Genomic DNA, 14,663 nt, shown 5'->3' on the forward strand with positions numbered 1-14,663 from the left:
ATGACATACCAGGAGCCCTTTAGTGACTTACTTAAAGCTAAAAGTTTGAGCTCTTGCCCCTGAAGAAGAGATTGCATCTCGGCTTTCAGTGTGGCCTGTGGCTTAAGCTATGGAGATAATTTTGAGGGATTTTAAAAATATGAGGTCATCTAGAGTACTTGTCTTTCAGTTTTTTCTTTTTAGTTGCCCTTCACTATTTCTGTAATGTTGGCCAGCTTTATGTTTAGTGAGTTCCGGGAATACTGTTATAATGCTGACTGTCTTCTATTTCCCTGTCCCTAAAGATTTAGCAAGATGAGAGTCTCTAATTATTATGATGCTTAGCTGGGATTTGGTTCAAAATAGTTTAAACAGTTTATTCTACCTAGAATGTCCTCTCTCTTCTCTGCCTGTTTATATTCTGCACGTCCTTAGTAACCCCTGTGGCCCACTTCTTACTTAGGTCTCTCCTAACATGTATCTATGACACATTGATCCCTAACAGCTATGATTCTTCTTATACTTTTTCAGTAATTTAAATTTTATCATTCTACTGCTTGTTCAATACTTCTCTCTATGTAAATCTTGACTCCATAATGAGGTTTTTAACTTCCAAGGGGTTGGAAGTTATCTGCTGCCTTGGTACCCCCCCGCCATTACACAGAGTACATTTTAAGCACATTACACCTGAGTGATTGTTGTAAAACACAGATGCAATCTTTCCACCATCCTCTAAGAATTCTTCTGTGGCTTCCATTGGTTACCAAAAAAAGTCTGTGTCCAGTGCACAAGACCATGACCCAGCTCAGCCTGGTCCTTGCCTCCTTGTCTAACTCCCTCTCCTTCGGGTATCCAGGATTTGTTCGTGCTAACAGACAGACTTCTCTAATAGGTGAATTCCTTGGTGGGGGTGGGTGGCATGCCTTTGCATATTGCTTTCTCTCTGCTGAGAATGCAAGCCTGTCCCTAGCCGTTTCTGCCACTCCTCCTGATCTGGTGAGTTTGATCTGCCTTTCACAGTGAATCCCAGTCAGTAAATATTTATCACTGACATGCTGACCCTGGCAAAAATTGATGAGAGACTCAACTAAGGCAGTGATAGTGAAGGTACAGATTTGACATCTGGTTAGGACATAGGGTTGACAAACTTTGTCACTCTTTAGGTGTAGAGGAAATACCCAATGAAGAGGTTGAAAATGTGTTGAGTTTTACAATTGACTGGAGCTTTCTAGGGGCCACAATAAAGGCAATTGGTGAGTATAGTTGTTTTAAAAATATCCAGTATCTGTTAAGCATTTACCATGTGCAGGGATATGGCAGGCACTTCACATTAATTGTTTTATTTATTCCTTACAACAGTTTTGTAAGGTAAGTAGTATTATTAACCCTATTTACAGAACTGGGGCTTAGTGAAAGTCTTTTAGAAACAAAATCTTGGTACCTTCCATATATACCTAAAGTGTGAAAGTAATTGGGCCTGGGGTCATAGAGCTGTATAGATTTTTTATGATAATTGGAAAATGTATAATCTTATTATATATTTATGATGATTATTAACTTGCATTTGAAGGCTGTGAACGGGGCATACACTTAAATTGCTGTGGCCTAACAATTCCTGTTGTTACACTTGCTCAACTCACAGGTTATTTTCCTGGCTTCATATATGCAAGTTTGACATTCCTATTCAAAGACTTTAAATTTAGAATTCTCTTTTAAAAATGTAAATGGGATTTTGCCTTAGAACAGCAAGCCACTGACATTTTGTGCAGAATGTAGTATACATAATGCAGAGTTTTACACAGAAAACTTGGCAGGCATGTGTGGAACGGCTGCAGACAGGGACAGCCTATAATTGTGGGTGCAACCGGGGTGTGTGTAGGGAGGGGGGTGAAGCAGCGAGAAGGGTGGAGGGCAGCAGCTGGGGACCAGAGGAGAAGTAGTGTGACTCGGTGACCAAGGAGAAGAAAAGGGTGCTTCCACAGTTTTGAAAATAAGGAGTTTGCCAAAAATTTTAAAGTCTAAATGCAGACCTTGTTTGGAATAAAGATGAATTTTGTTTTAGCTCTGTATCCTTTGGCAACCCTTTTTTTTTCCCCTCTCATTTTTTTTCCTGCGTGAAAAAGAGGGAAAGGGGTCCATCCAGTCATGCATATGAATGTTTCTATACCAGAGTAGTAAATATATGCATCTTATGCCTTCGTGTGGTCCTTTGTAACTGTGAATTATGATTTTGGAAAGCTGTGTTTTTTTAATCTTGTTTCTGTACGGATAAATTAATCAAAGTTAACCTCTCAAAAAAAGTCCTGGTTCTGTAGGGGGAAAAAAACAACAACTGATTTTCAAAAATCTATTAGTGGGGAAGACTATATTATACAAATAGTCATGAGCATTTCTGGGAACTGGCTTCCAATATCCCAGACAGCGTGACCTGAATTTGAAAAAAATTGAGACCACTAGTTTTGAGCCAAAATCATACAAGCAAAGAGAAAGCAAGCTGTTGCCCAAGATTGTGGGGTAACCATATGTTTGAGCCAGGACTTGATGAAGTAATTGTGCGCAGGACCCCGTAGGGGTACTGGGCCATAGCCCACAGAGCACTGCAGGCCCCTGCTCAAAGCAGACCACATGAAGGCCCACACAGACTGAGTCTGGTCCTGCTGGTGGCCGCAGCAAGTAAGAAACAAAGTGGGTTATTAACATCCACTGGAATCTTAACCTCATTTAAAGGAAAACTTGACTTTGAGTTAACTGTATCCCCCCCGCCCCGCGCCCCCCGCTGTCAAGAACCCGCCTCTCTAGCTCATTCCTGTGTCAGTGTTGCCGTATTAACTGCCCACCTGCTGCTTTGTAAAAGGAGACTAGAGTTTACCCTTCTTATTTTAGAATGTTTTGAATTCTCTTTTTTAATGCAATGAATATAATTTACCTTTTTTTTTAACCTACAATAAGAGTGACTCCTTTTGGTGTACAGTCGTGTTGTGACTTTTGACAGTGCATTCAGTCGTGTAACCACTGCCCATAACAGAAACATAGATCGGTTCTGTCACCTCTCCCCTGCCCCAGATGTTCTTGTGTTGCTTGTGTACAGTCAGTCCTGTCCTCTACCCCCAGCCAGAAACCAGTAATCTGGTTTCTGTTTCTGTTTTTCTGCCTTTTCCAGAATGTCATAAAAATGGAATAGTATAGTATATAGCCTTTAGTCTGGCTTTGTTCACTTACCATAATTAATTTAAAAATAAATGTCTTAAAGCGTAGAAACCATGATCATTTTAATTCGTAATGGAGAAATTTTTTATTGCTTTTAGTATATTGAGAACTTGTGGATCACACTGTATTTGAAATTATTAATGCTGGATGTTAAAAGGTCACTAAAAGTATGTACTTTTTAAAAAATTTATTTCACTGTATTTTATTAGTATTATACCTTATATACTGAGTCTGGGACATAGAAGTCTTAATTTCTACTGCAAAATGGATTTTTTTTTTTTTTTTTTTTTGAGATGGAGTTTCGCTCTCATTGCCCAGGCTGGAGTGCAATGGCGTGATCTCGGCTCACCACAACCTCCGCCTCCCGGGTTCAAGCGATTCTCCCACCTCAGCCTCCCAAGTAGCTGGGATTACAGGCATGCACCTCTATGCCCAGATAAGGTTTGTATTTTTAGTGGAGACGGGGTTTCTCTATGTTGGTCAGGTTGGTCTCGAACTCCTGACCTCAGGTGATCCACCCGCCTCGGCCTCCCAAAGTGCTGGGATTATAGGTGTGAGCCACTGCACCCGGCCGAAAATTTATATTTTTAAAGTGAAAGCTAACTTCTAATTTTGAAAATTTTTATTGGGAGCAGGATATTATAATAATAATCTTTAGTTGTTAAACCATTAAACGTCAAGGTTTTTTACATTGTTTCTATGCCTCCTCCCTCAAAAAAAAAAACCTCCTACAATAAAACTGAAAAATTGCACAAAGACATATTAGTGGAAGACCACTGCTTCGTTTACACAAATGAAGAGTATAAAGCAGAGAGGTGCTCCTTGGGGCAAAAGGCAATTGGCAAAAAGCTAAGGAACATTTTCGTAATGAGTTAGAATTACAGATCATCAGGAATATCCAGGAAGCGATAGTGAATACCAGGCAGGCTTAAGAGACAGGAAACATTTAGCATGTTGGTAAACCACTTTAGCACATCAGCAAAAGCATATAAACAGCTTTAGGATTGGAAATTATTGCCATAGGGAAAGGCAACAATTTAGAGGAGCAATTCCAATTAAAAATATAAAGATCGTTTCTTTAGATTAATTCTTGAGTTGCTCCCCTATATAGGCCTGTGTAGCAGAATCTAAAAGATAATCATGTGAACGGGAGATTATATTTAAAAAATAAACTTTGAAATTCATAAAAAGGAAAATGTTAAAGAATGTAAAATTATACTGGTAGAAAATTTTTTTTTTGAAGATGGAGTTTCACTCTTGTTGCCCAAGCTGGCGTGCAATGGCATGATCTCTGCTCACTGCAACCTCCACCTCCCAGGTTCAAGAGATTCTCCTGCCTCAGCCTCCCAAGTAGCTGAGATTACAGGCACGTGCCACCACGCCCGGCTAATTTTTTGTATTTTTAGTAGAAACGGGGTTTCACCATGTTGGCCAGGTTGGTCTCGAACTTCTGACCTCAAGTGATCTGCCCACCTCGGCCTCCCAAAGTGCTGGGATTACAGGCATGAGCCATTGCACCCGGCAGAAATTTTTTAAAATAGAAAAAAATAGCCCATTCATGATACATGAATTAAAGAAAATATTGGTAACATGTATGGTAACAGATTAGTAGCTGAGAACCCAAAGGCTGCCCCAGGTTGCTTCAAATCCTGGTTCTGCCATGTTCCAGCTGTGTGACCTTGGGCAAACTATCTTACCCTTTGTTTCAGTTTCCTCATCAGGAAAATGGGCTTTAATAGGATTATTGTGTGGATTGAGTTAATAAGTAAAGTGCTTAGAACAGGCCTCCAAAATAGTAAGTGTTGTATGTGTTAGCTATTATTAATACATCCCAAATTTCCACTAAAGAAAATCTTCCCTAGTTTGTATATGGGATTGTCAGAAAACAAATGGAAAAATCATAGTATAAACAGCCTATATGGCTTTAAAGAATTATATAAAACACATGATCTTTCTGAAGTAGTTTTTTAAAAGAAAAAAATTAGAACTAACTTCTCCCTTGATTTTCACTTTTTAGAGTGGTGAAACCAGAACAATATCTCACTTTCATTATACTACCTGGCCAGATTTTGGAGTCCCTGAATCACCAGCTTCATTTCTCAATTTCTTGTTTAAAGTGAGAGAATCTGGCTCCTTGAACCCTGACCATGGGCCTGCGGTGATCCACTGTAGCGCAGGCATTGGGCGCTCTGGCACCTTCTCTCTGGTAGACACTTGTCTTGTTTTGGTAAGTGCTTCTTACGATCTCATTTTAATCTCATTGATTTTTTTTTTTAAATTGCTTCCACTGGCAATGAATAAACTCTGATGCTGTATCCCAGAACTGAGGTTTTTCAACTTAAACTTCTACTTTTGGAAAAACCTAAAAATCTCATTTCCACCCTTGCAACTGCCTCTTATTCATGACTGGTAGGAATGTATGTATCCATGATGATTTTAGAGATCCCTAAGAAGGTGTTTTTCTTCCTGGTAGCTTTATATTACAGAAATAATAGGTCTCTCCCCCACATTTTTTCAAATATAAATTCATATGTAATATTGAATTCCTTCCTCCTCAGACAGATACTTTATCTCACTTTTTAAATTTAAAAACTAGGGATAATGATAGACATACTTCACAGGGTTGCTGTGAGAATTCAATGAATTAATACATTAAGGACACTTAGAAGAGTCCCTGATGTTTTCTGAGCATTCCATAAATGTCAGTATTACTGTTACTCCCCTGAGGTTCCTGTCTGTGCCCCCAACGGCTAATTCTTTCTCCACCAGTCATTCCCAGTCCCAGCCTGTATACAGCCTAGATCTTTTCTTCTCTTTTTAGGACCTTTATTTTTTCGTTACTTGGGATACATGGAACTTCTGTTTGCCCTTATACTTCTCCTAACTTCTGTCTTTACTTCTTCCTCTTATTATAGGATCAAACCCATCAATAATACTGTCTGCTTTGATTTCCATGCCATCTACTCCTTCAGTAGTCCCTGCAGCTTAGTTTCTGCTTTCTGAGCGTGTTCTAAGATTATCAATCACCTAAGCAGTTTAGCTTGTCCTGGTATTCAGTCTGGTGGGGATTTTGTTTTTGTCTTTGTTTAGACAGAGTCTTGCCCTGTCACCCAGGCTGGAGTACAATGGTGCAATCACTGCTCACTGCAGCCTCAACCTCCTGGACTCAAGTGATCCTCCCACCTCAGCCTCCCAAGTAGCTGCCTGCACCACCACACCCAACTAGTTTTTGCTTTTTTATTTTTAGTAGAGACAAGGCCTCACTATGTTGGCCAGGCTAGTCTCAAATTCCTGGGCTCAGGTGATCCTCTTGCCTCAGCCTGCCAAAATGCTGGGATTACGGGTTTGAGCCACCACGCTTGACACAAGACTGGTGTTCTTAACCTTGACTTTAAGGCCCTGTATTAGTCTCTTCGATGTTTCTGTAAAACGTAGCTATGCTTCATTGCAGTTATGTCAGCATTCTTATGCTTTCCACCATGACTGCCAGCACAAAGTAGATTCCCAGGTGAATTAATATGATGATGCTTTTCATTGTAAACACAAACACAAGGAGCTTGATCAATGGAGTGATACTCTTGGAAGAACATTTCAGATGTTGCATCTCTAATGAAAGCTAGGAATTGGGAACGATTGAGTCTTAACTAAACATCTGTATTACTTTACCACTCTGCGTATATATAGTATACTTCAATCAAAATTAGATTGTTACATTAAAGTTTTAAAACTCTGGTGATTATTTTGTTAATGACACCTGTTCCCTGCCAACTATAAGTTCAACAATTTTTTTTCTTTTATTTTTGGTGAGCCTGGGTGTGGGGATTCTAACACTAGGTCAGTAGTCCAGAGCAGTGCTGTAGCTCAGCAGTGTTATCGTGGATCTGGGCTTTTGCTGTCTTTTCCACCGTCTTTCTTCATTTTATTTTATTATTCTATTTATTTATTTATTTATTTATTTATTTGAGACGAAGTTTCGCTCTGTTGCCAGGGTGGAGTGCAGTGGCGCAATCTCAGCTCACTGCAACCTCCGCCTCCCGGGTTCAAGAGATTCTCCTGCCTCAGCCTCCCGAGTAGCTGGGACTACAAGTGCGTACCACCATGCCCAGCTAATTTTTGTATTTTTAGTAGAGACGGGGTTTTACCATGTTGTCCAGGAAGGTCTCAATCTCTTGACCTCATAATCTGCCCGCCTTGGCCTCCCAAAGTGCTGGGATTACAGGTGTGACCCACCACATTATTTATTTATTTATTTATTTATTTATTTATTTATTTATTTTTGAGATGGAGTCTCGCTCTGCCGCCCAGGCTGGAGTGCAGTGGCGCTATCTGACCTCACTGCAACTTCCTCCTCCTGGGTTCAGGCGATTCTCCAGCCTCAGCCTCCAATGTAGCTGGGATTACAGACATGCGCCGCCACACCCAGCTAATTTTTGTATTTTTAGTAGAGATGGCATTTCGCGATGTTGGCCAGGCTGGTCTCTAGCTCCTGGCCTCAAGTGATTTGGCCTCCCAAAGTGTTGGGATTACAGGCATGAGCCATCATGCCTGGCCTCTTTTCCACCATCTTTAGATGGGTGCTGTATATCCAGACATCGTGTCTGTAGTGCAGACATGAAGGAGGCGGAAGGGGAATGAGCAGAAAAGTTGACTCCTGCCATGACCTTAAAAAAAAAATAGTCCTTATACTAGCCAGAACTGATTATAAATCCTTCCTTTAACCAATGACTGGCCAGAAGGAATGAGATTACTATGATTGGTTTGGAATCAGTTGTGAATCAGCTAAAGAATCAAAGTCCTCCAACTACTTGAGGGGTTGAGATGTGGGGAGGGATGAGTAGGCTGGGATAGTTGTTGTGTACGTAACAGTTATAGCTGGAGGGTTAAATTATCGTTGTTCTTTCAGAGGAGAAAATGCATAGCAAAAATCTTAGCAATGATCTTGCATTGATTCTGTTTCCTGGGTTCCAATAACAAAAGACTTGTCTCATTTTTTGCCTTTCTTGCAGATGGAAAAAGGAGATGATATTAACATTAAACAAGTGTTACTGAACATGAGAAAATACCGAATGGGTCTTATTCAGACCCCAGATCAACTGAGATTCTCATACATGGCTATAATAGAAGGAGCAAAATGTATAAAGGGAGATTCTAGTATACAGGTAAACTTCATACAGGTTTTAAATCATATCTATTTGTTAAATACACATAGCATCAAATAACTGCACTCCACTTGAGCCCTTGTCTTTGTTTCAAAGAGTGTATTTGAATTTTTGTGGTAAATCCAGCTGGCTGTCTTAAAATTGTAAAATTTTAACTAGCTTCCTCATATATACTCAGCCTCAGGTTAAATCCTGTGTGTTACTTAAAAGCCCTTGTAGAAACAAGATTTCATTAAAGAAACTGAATTTTTCATTTTGGGGGTGGTTAATCTTTTAATTATTAAAGTAACTGGAAACTTGAGATACTTTTGCCCTCATTAAACACTGATACTTGGTTTATGTAATATTTGACTTTATAACAACAAGCAACTTGAATATTTATGGCAGATATAATGAAATTCCAGCAAAATGTTATATTCTTCTGTTTGGTGGCTTTATTCTCATGAAGCTATTTTTACTGCATATTTGTAGAACCTAAGTTCAAAGACTGATCAGAAACTTGTGTTATGTACTAAGTTAAAATGTAAAATAGAAACAACCACAGACTCCATTTTTTGTCTGATTTAATCACATAGTATTGGACATAAGCAGATACTGTAAGTTGATGCATAATATAAGAAGATCGACTGTCTTTTCATTATGTTTCTCATGTGTGAACATATTTACTAGCACTTTCATTTCTGTGATTACTAGCCAATACAAGAATGTAAGTTAGATCGGACCATTGGTGTCAGAATAAAGGTTTATTTAAAAAGATTTTTTCCAAATCTTTAAATAGCATTAAAATATTCTTAATGCACAGAAACATTAGGGCACTCAGAGCCAAAATACGCAATGTGTGGGAAACTCAGCCCATTAGAACATGTCCTGCTTCAGACGCCAGACTTTGGGAACACTGGATTTGCCAGGGTCACTTTGGCAGTGATCAGTGATTTAGGTGAAGTAAAAGTTATTTCAGATGTTTAAGATGAGGAAAATTTCCCTTTCTAATCACAGTGAGCTTTCACCAACTTAAATCTGGAGTTCAAAAAGAAAAGTAGTTCAATCAGATTTCCCCATGCCTTCACAGCCTGCATGCTGCCTTCCCTGCCTGCTTCTTGGCTGTGATGAGACGGGTAACTGGGAGGGAAATGTATTGTCCTTTGGATTGTGTCTTTCCTACCACTGCTTTTTTTTTTTTTTTAAGTTTTGTGTTTTTAGTTTTAGAATACATACTTTATCTGAGGATGGATCTTTTTTTTATCACAGAGATGAGTTTTTCTGGACACACTTTTTTGTGGAGTCTTTGACAGTGCAGTTTGTGGCTAGGAAGGATTTTTTTTCTGTTAATTTATCTGGTGTGGTATAGTCCTCAGACTCTCAATTCTAAGGCATTTTCTGCCCCTATTCCAGATAGGATATTGGAAACATCTTTATCCTTCAGGTACTCAGGATCAGAAAAGCATGCTGCCCATTCCAAGGGGTTAATTTCTGCAGAAATGGTCTTGGCATTCTGAGAATCTCTCTTTTAATTGGTGCATTTAGACCATCGGCATATGAAGTGACTACTGATAAAGTTGGATTAATAAATACATACCACACATGCTACTGGTTTTTTTTTTCTTTTTTTGAGACGCAGTTTTGCTCTTTTTGCCCAGACTGGAGTGCAATGGCACAATCTCGGTTCACTGCAGCCTCTGCCTCCCAGGTTCAAGTGATTCTCCCCACTCAGCCTTCCGAGTAGCTGGGATTACAGGCGCCCGCCACCACTCCTGGCTAATTTTGCATTTTTAGTAGAGATGGGGTTTCACAGTGTTGGCCAGGCTGGTCTCGAACTCCTGACCTCAAGTGATCACCCACCTCGGCGTACCAAAGTGCTGAGATTACAGGCGTGAGCCACCGCACCCAGCCCAAAGTGATTGTATCTTAAGTCTGTAAATATGTGTAATTATAATCTTAAAGCATGTATTCATTTACAGAAAACTTCCAATGACTTTGACATTCCTATAGACATATAGGCTATTTGCAATTGCCTTTCAGCACAAGGTCAGGCATAAATACTTAAGCTGGTTGCTGGTATTACCACATATTTATTAGCATATTCCCAGTATTGATGATGACAGTTAACCCCCCAGAGTAAATATCTAGTTTGGCAATTCAGAACTAATGTTGTAAGATCTCTAGCTGGTAATTTGATATTACTAATAAAGTATTAAATGTAAATGATAAACTTTTAACAAATTACAGAGGATTTGAAGTTTAATTGCATTGCTTAAAACTTTCTTCAGTGAGAGAAATGGGTAGAGCTAGGGTTCTAGGCATTGTGTGGGGGGCATGGCTCCTAGTGGCAGTGACTCATGGGTTGGTGCAACGTGAGCACAGAATTAGAAAGAAAGATGAAACAGTACCAGGCCTCAAAATGAGAGCTCCTTTGAGGTTATAGTTTAGTGAAATGTAATTCCTTGGCTTTACCAGTCAGCATTGATGACCTGAGGCAGGTGACTCAGGAGTGCTGGCTCCCTTGTGTGTCACAAGGAGGACAGAGACGAGTGAGTTTGCTGAACCTATATAGGCATGAGTGAGTTTGCTGAACATAGGCACGAGTGAGTCTGCTGAACATAGCCATGAGTGAGTCTGCTGAACATAGCCATGAGTGAGTTTGCTGAACATAGCCATGGCAAAATGACATTGTTGGGTTTGTGGGTTTTTTTTAATTCACTAGCATTAAATATCTCTTTTATTTCTCTCTCTGCCGAGTGCTTTCCTTGTTGATGTATTCTGAATTTGTTGCATATTCTGGGAAGTGGTCCAGTGAGACTTGATTTTTGGTGTCATCTTATTTGTTGGCATTGTTGAGTGTTGTCCAGCTATAAGGCCAAGTTACATAACTAGGTCTCAGTCAAGAGTGGAAACTTCAAAAATTGACCAGTATAAATTCTGGACACAATTTAACATTTTTGTGGGGTACTTTCTTGAACACACATCTTTATGAGGGGTCACAGCATAGTCAACCCAGACTTGCCTAGGTTAAAATTCTGTCTCTACTATTTGTTAGGTGCATATCCTTGGGCAAGTTACCTAATTATTCTCCCCACATCTTCGGTAAAAAGGGTGTAATAATGGTAATATTAGTATTAGTGCTTATCTCCTAAGGTTATTGTGAGGATTAAGAGCTAGCACATTTGAAGTGTTAGAATATGGCATGGGTAGTAGCAAGTACTCCATGTCTTCACTATAAAAGATTTGGACTGAGTAACAAAACAAACAAGGGAACAAAGAAAATAGACATAGTCATCTAAGTGAAGACATCCTTAATTACTCTTATGTTCCATTATATTGTAGTTTCTTGATTGTTGGCACAATATTCTTTCGGGACATGGTTTGCGCCCTCTTAGGGCTCAGGATTTTCAGTTCTACCCCACTACTCATGAAGTCCAGAGACCTCTTTCCCGGAGGTCTATTTCCTTTCCAGCCTCATCTCTCCTACTCAAGCTTTGCGTGTTTTCCATCCTCTAGACAAATTGTACCAAACTGTACTACTCACTGTTCTCCAAACACAACAAACTGTAGAATTTCACATTTTCTAAATCTTCTGTAAATCAACTATTATAAAACAAAAAAGCCAGCCGTGGTAGTTCTCTCCTATAGTCCCAGCTACTCAGGAATCTGAGACAGGAGGACTGCTTGAGCCCAGGAGTTTGAGGCTACAGTGAGCTATGATCACACCATTGCATTCTGGCCTGGGCAACAGAGTAAGACCCCATCTCTAAAAAAATTAAAAACATAAAAAGAGGTACATTGATTATGCAGCTAAGTAAAGTAGCCATATCTGGGAACGGTGAAGTGTGGAAAATACTTTTTTTTTGAAACAGAGTTTCACTGTTGTTGCCCAGGCTGGATTGCAGTGGCGTGATCTCGGCTCACTGCAACCTCCGCCTCCCAGGTTCATGCAATTCTCCTGCCTCAGCCTCCCAAGTAGCTGGGATTACAGGCTTGCACCACCATGCCTGGCTAATTTTGTATTTTTAGTAGAGACAGGGTTTCTCCATGACACCGAGTCTCATCTTTCACCCAGGCTAGAGTACAGTGGCGCAATCTCAGCTCACTACAACCTCGGCCTCCCGGGTTCAAGCAATTCATCTACCTCAGCCTCCCAAGTAACTGGGATTACAGGCATGTGCCACCACGCCCAGCTAATTTTTGTATTTTTGGTAGAGATGGGGTTTCACCATGTTGCCCAGGCTGGTCTCAAACTCCTGACCTCAAGTGATCTGCCCGCCTCAGCCTCCCTAAGTGCTGAGATTACAGGCATGAGCCACTGTGCCAGGCGTGCCTTTTTCTTTTTAATACCTCTGGTACATGATGACAATGAGACAAATTAGAAACTAGTTTATCCATTGTATGAATGGATTTCCCAGAGATTTTTTAAAGATCTGAATACAAGCATTGCTTTTAACAGTACCATATTGCACAAGAGTAACTCCAGGGAATGAATATTCCATAAGTTCCAAAAAACTTTAAGTTGCAATGTTACATCTCTGTCCAAAATCATTAAACTCCTCGGGCAATAAGTAGAGTATTCCTTATTTATTAGATCCAAGACTTCTTGCGTCCTTGATAGGATCTTCAAAGAAGGCCATCCCTGTCCATACCAAGTCATTTGGGCCAGTGTCAGTCATAGGTAATCAAAACCATTGGCTCCCACTGCTTCTGCCTCTACCACTTGCCACTGGCAGATACATAGATGGGGATCATGTTTCATCCTTTCAAGGACCTGAGAGACTATAGTCCCAGTGCATAGGTTATATATGCGTTTTTCTTCTCTGGCATGTACAATTGTCACTGCTTTCATCTGCAGGGGCCCAGATACACTCTTCTTCCTCTACCTTTGTCCCTAGGAATGGTGACAAGTGAGAGCACAGGAAACATATTTTCTAGACATGATGCTGGGCTCTTCACATGCCATCTCATTAATCACAACTGTCTCCCAGGGTAGATGATGACATCCTCTTTCATAGAAGAAACTGAAATTTCTCTTCATCTTGGTCCGAATCCTGGTTTGTGTTGCCATCTACTCCTGAAGTCCATGCTAGAGGCATGCTGGAGGGTGTTTCTCTAGCCCAGTGGTGGGCTAGCCAGCTGCCTGGAGCTGCTAGTGTACCTGATAGACACAACCAAATTAAAGTCCTTTAGCATCATAAGGACCAGCTTGGAGATCTCACTGTTAGTTCTCCCCTAGACTGAACAGTGGTAAGGAGCAAGAAGGTTCCAGATCACATTCAAGCACCACTGTGGTGACTACTCCAGTGTTACATACCTCTGGATTAGAAGTGGATTAAGATTCAAGCAAAATCTACCTTGGCTGAAATCTTTTTAAAAATTTTTGTGTTTTTTGTGCAGTGCTACTTTATTTTTTATTTTGTTTTTTTGTCTGTTGGTTGGTTGGTTTTTTTTGAGACGGAGTCTCGCTCTGTCGCCCAGGAGTGCAGTGGTGTGATCTCGGCTCACTGCAACCTCTGCCTCCTGGGGTCAAGTGATTCTCCTACCTCAGCCTCCCGAGTAGCTGGGACTATAGGCGCGTGCCACCACACCCAGCTAATTATTTTGTATTTTTAGTAGAGATGGGGTTTCACCATGTTAGCTAGGATGGTCTCGATCTCCTGACCTCTTGATCCACCTGCCTCGGCCTCCCAAAGTGTTGGAATTACAGGCGTGAGCCACCGCATGCCCCGGCCTTTGTTTTTAATTGACACTTAGTAATTGTACATATTTATGGGGTTCAGTGTGATATTTTGATACATTTATGTAATGACCAAATTAGACTAGCACATCTATCACCTCATACATTTATCTTTTCTTTGTGGTGAAAACGTTCAAAATCCTCTCTTCCAGCTATTTTGAAATCTCTATTTAATTATATATTATTATGTGCTAATATATTTCATAGTACTTGAAATATATATAAGTATATATAAGTATTTTGAAATAGCCAGAAGAGAGGATTTTATGTGTATATAAAATGTGTATGTATATAAATTTTTTTTGAGATAGGGTCTCATTCTCTTGTTCATGCTGGTGTACAGTGGCACGATCATGGCTCGCTCACTGTAGCCTCCGCCTCCTGGGCTCATGTGATCCTCCTGCCCTAGTCTCTTAAGTAATTGGGACTGCAGGCGCGTGCCACCACATGTGGCTAATTTTTAAATTTTTGTAGAGACTGGGTCTCACCATGTTGCCCAGGCTGATCTCAAACTCCTGGGCTCAAGCGATCTGCCCGCCCTAGCCTCCCAAACTGCTAGAATTGCAGGCATGAGCCACCACACCCTGTCTGAAATATTA

At 40.3% G+C, this 14,663-nt stretch overlaps 1 protein-coding gene across 11 annotated transcripts in view; it reads left to right on the top strand.

Annotated features, from left to right (window-relative positions):
• Nucleotides 1–14,663, top strand: part of PTPN2 (protein tyrosine phosphatase non-receptor type 2) — a 103,325-nt gene that overhangs the window by 65,594 nt on the left and 23,068 nt on the right. For 7 of the 11 annotated variants that reach the window (XM_034943981.3, XM_055102541.2, XM_003817878.6 and 4 more), the window contains 2 exons: nt 5,204–5,413; nt 8,193–8,345. In XM_034943981.3, coding sequence (XP_034799872.1) covers nt 5,204–5,413; nt 8,193–8,345 — 363 coding nt within the window. Of the gene's footprint in view, nt 1–3,284; nt 3,354–5,203; nt 5,414–8,192; nt 8,346–14,663 lie in introns of all 11 variants that reach the window. The other 4 variants (XM_034943980.3, XM_003817879.6, XM_008971141.4 and 1 more) reach the window with 1 other exon arrangement.

Source organism: Pan paniscus, chromosome 17 (assembly GCF_029289425.2).
Source record: "Pan paniscus chromosome 17, NHGRI_mPanPan1-v2.0_pri, whole genome shotgun sequence".
Lineage (NCBI taxonomy): Eukaryota > Metazoa > Chordata > Mammalia > Primates > Hominidae > Pan > Pan paniscus.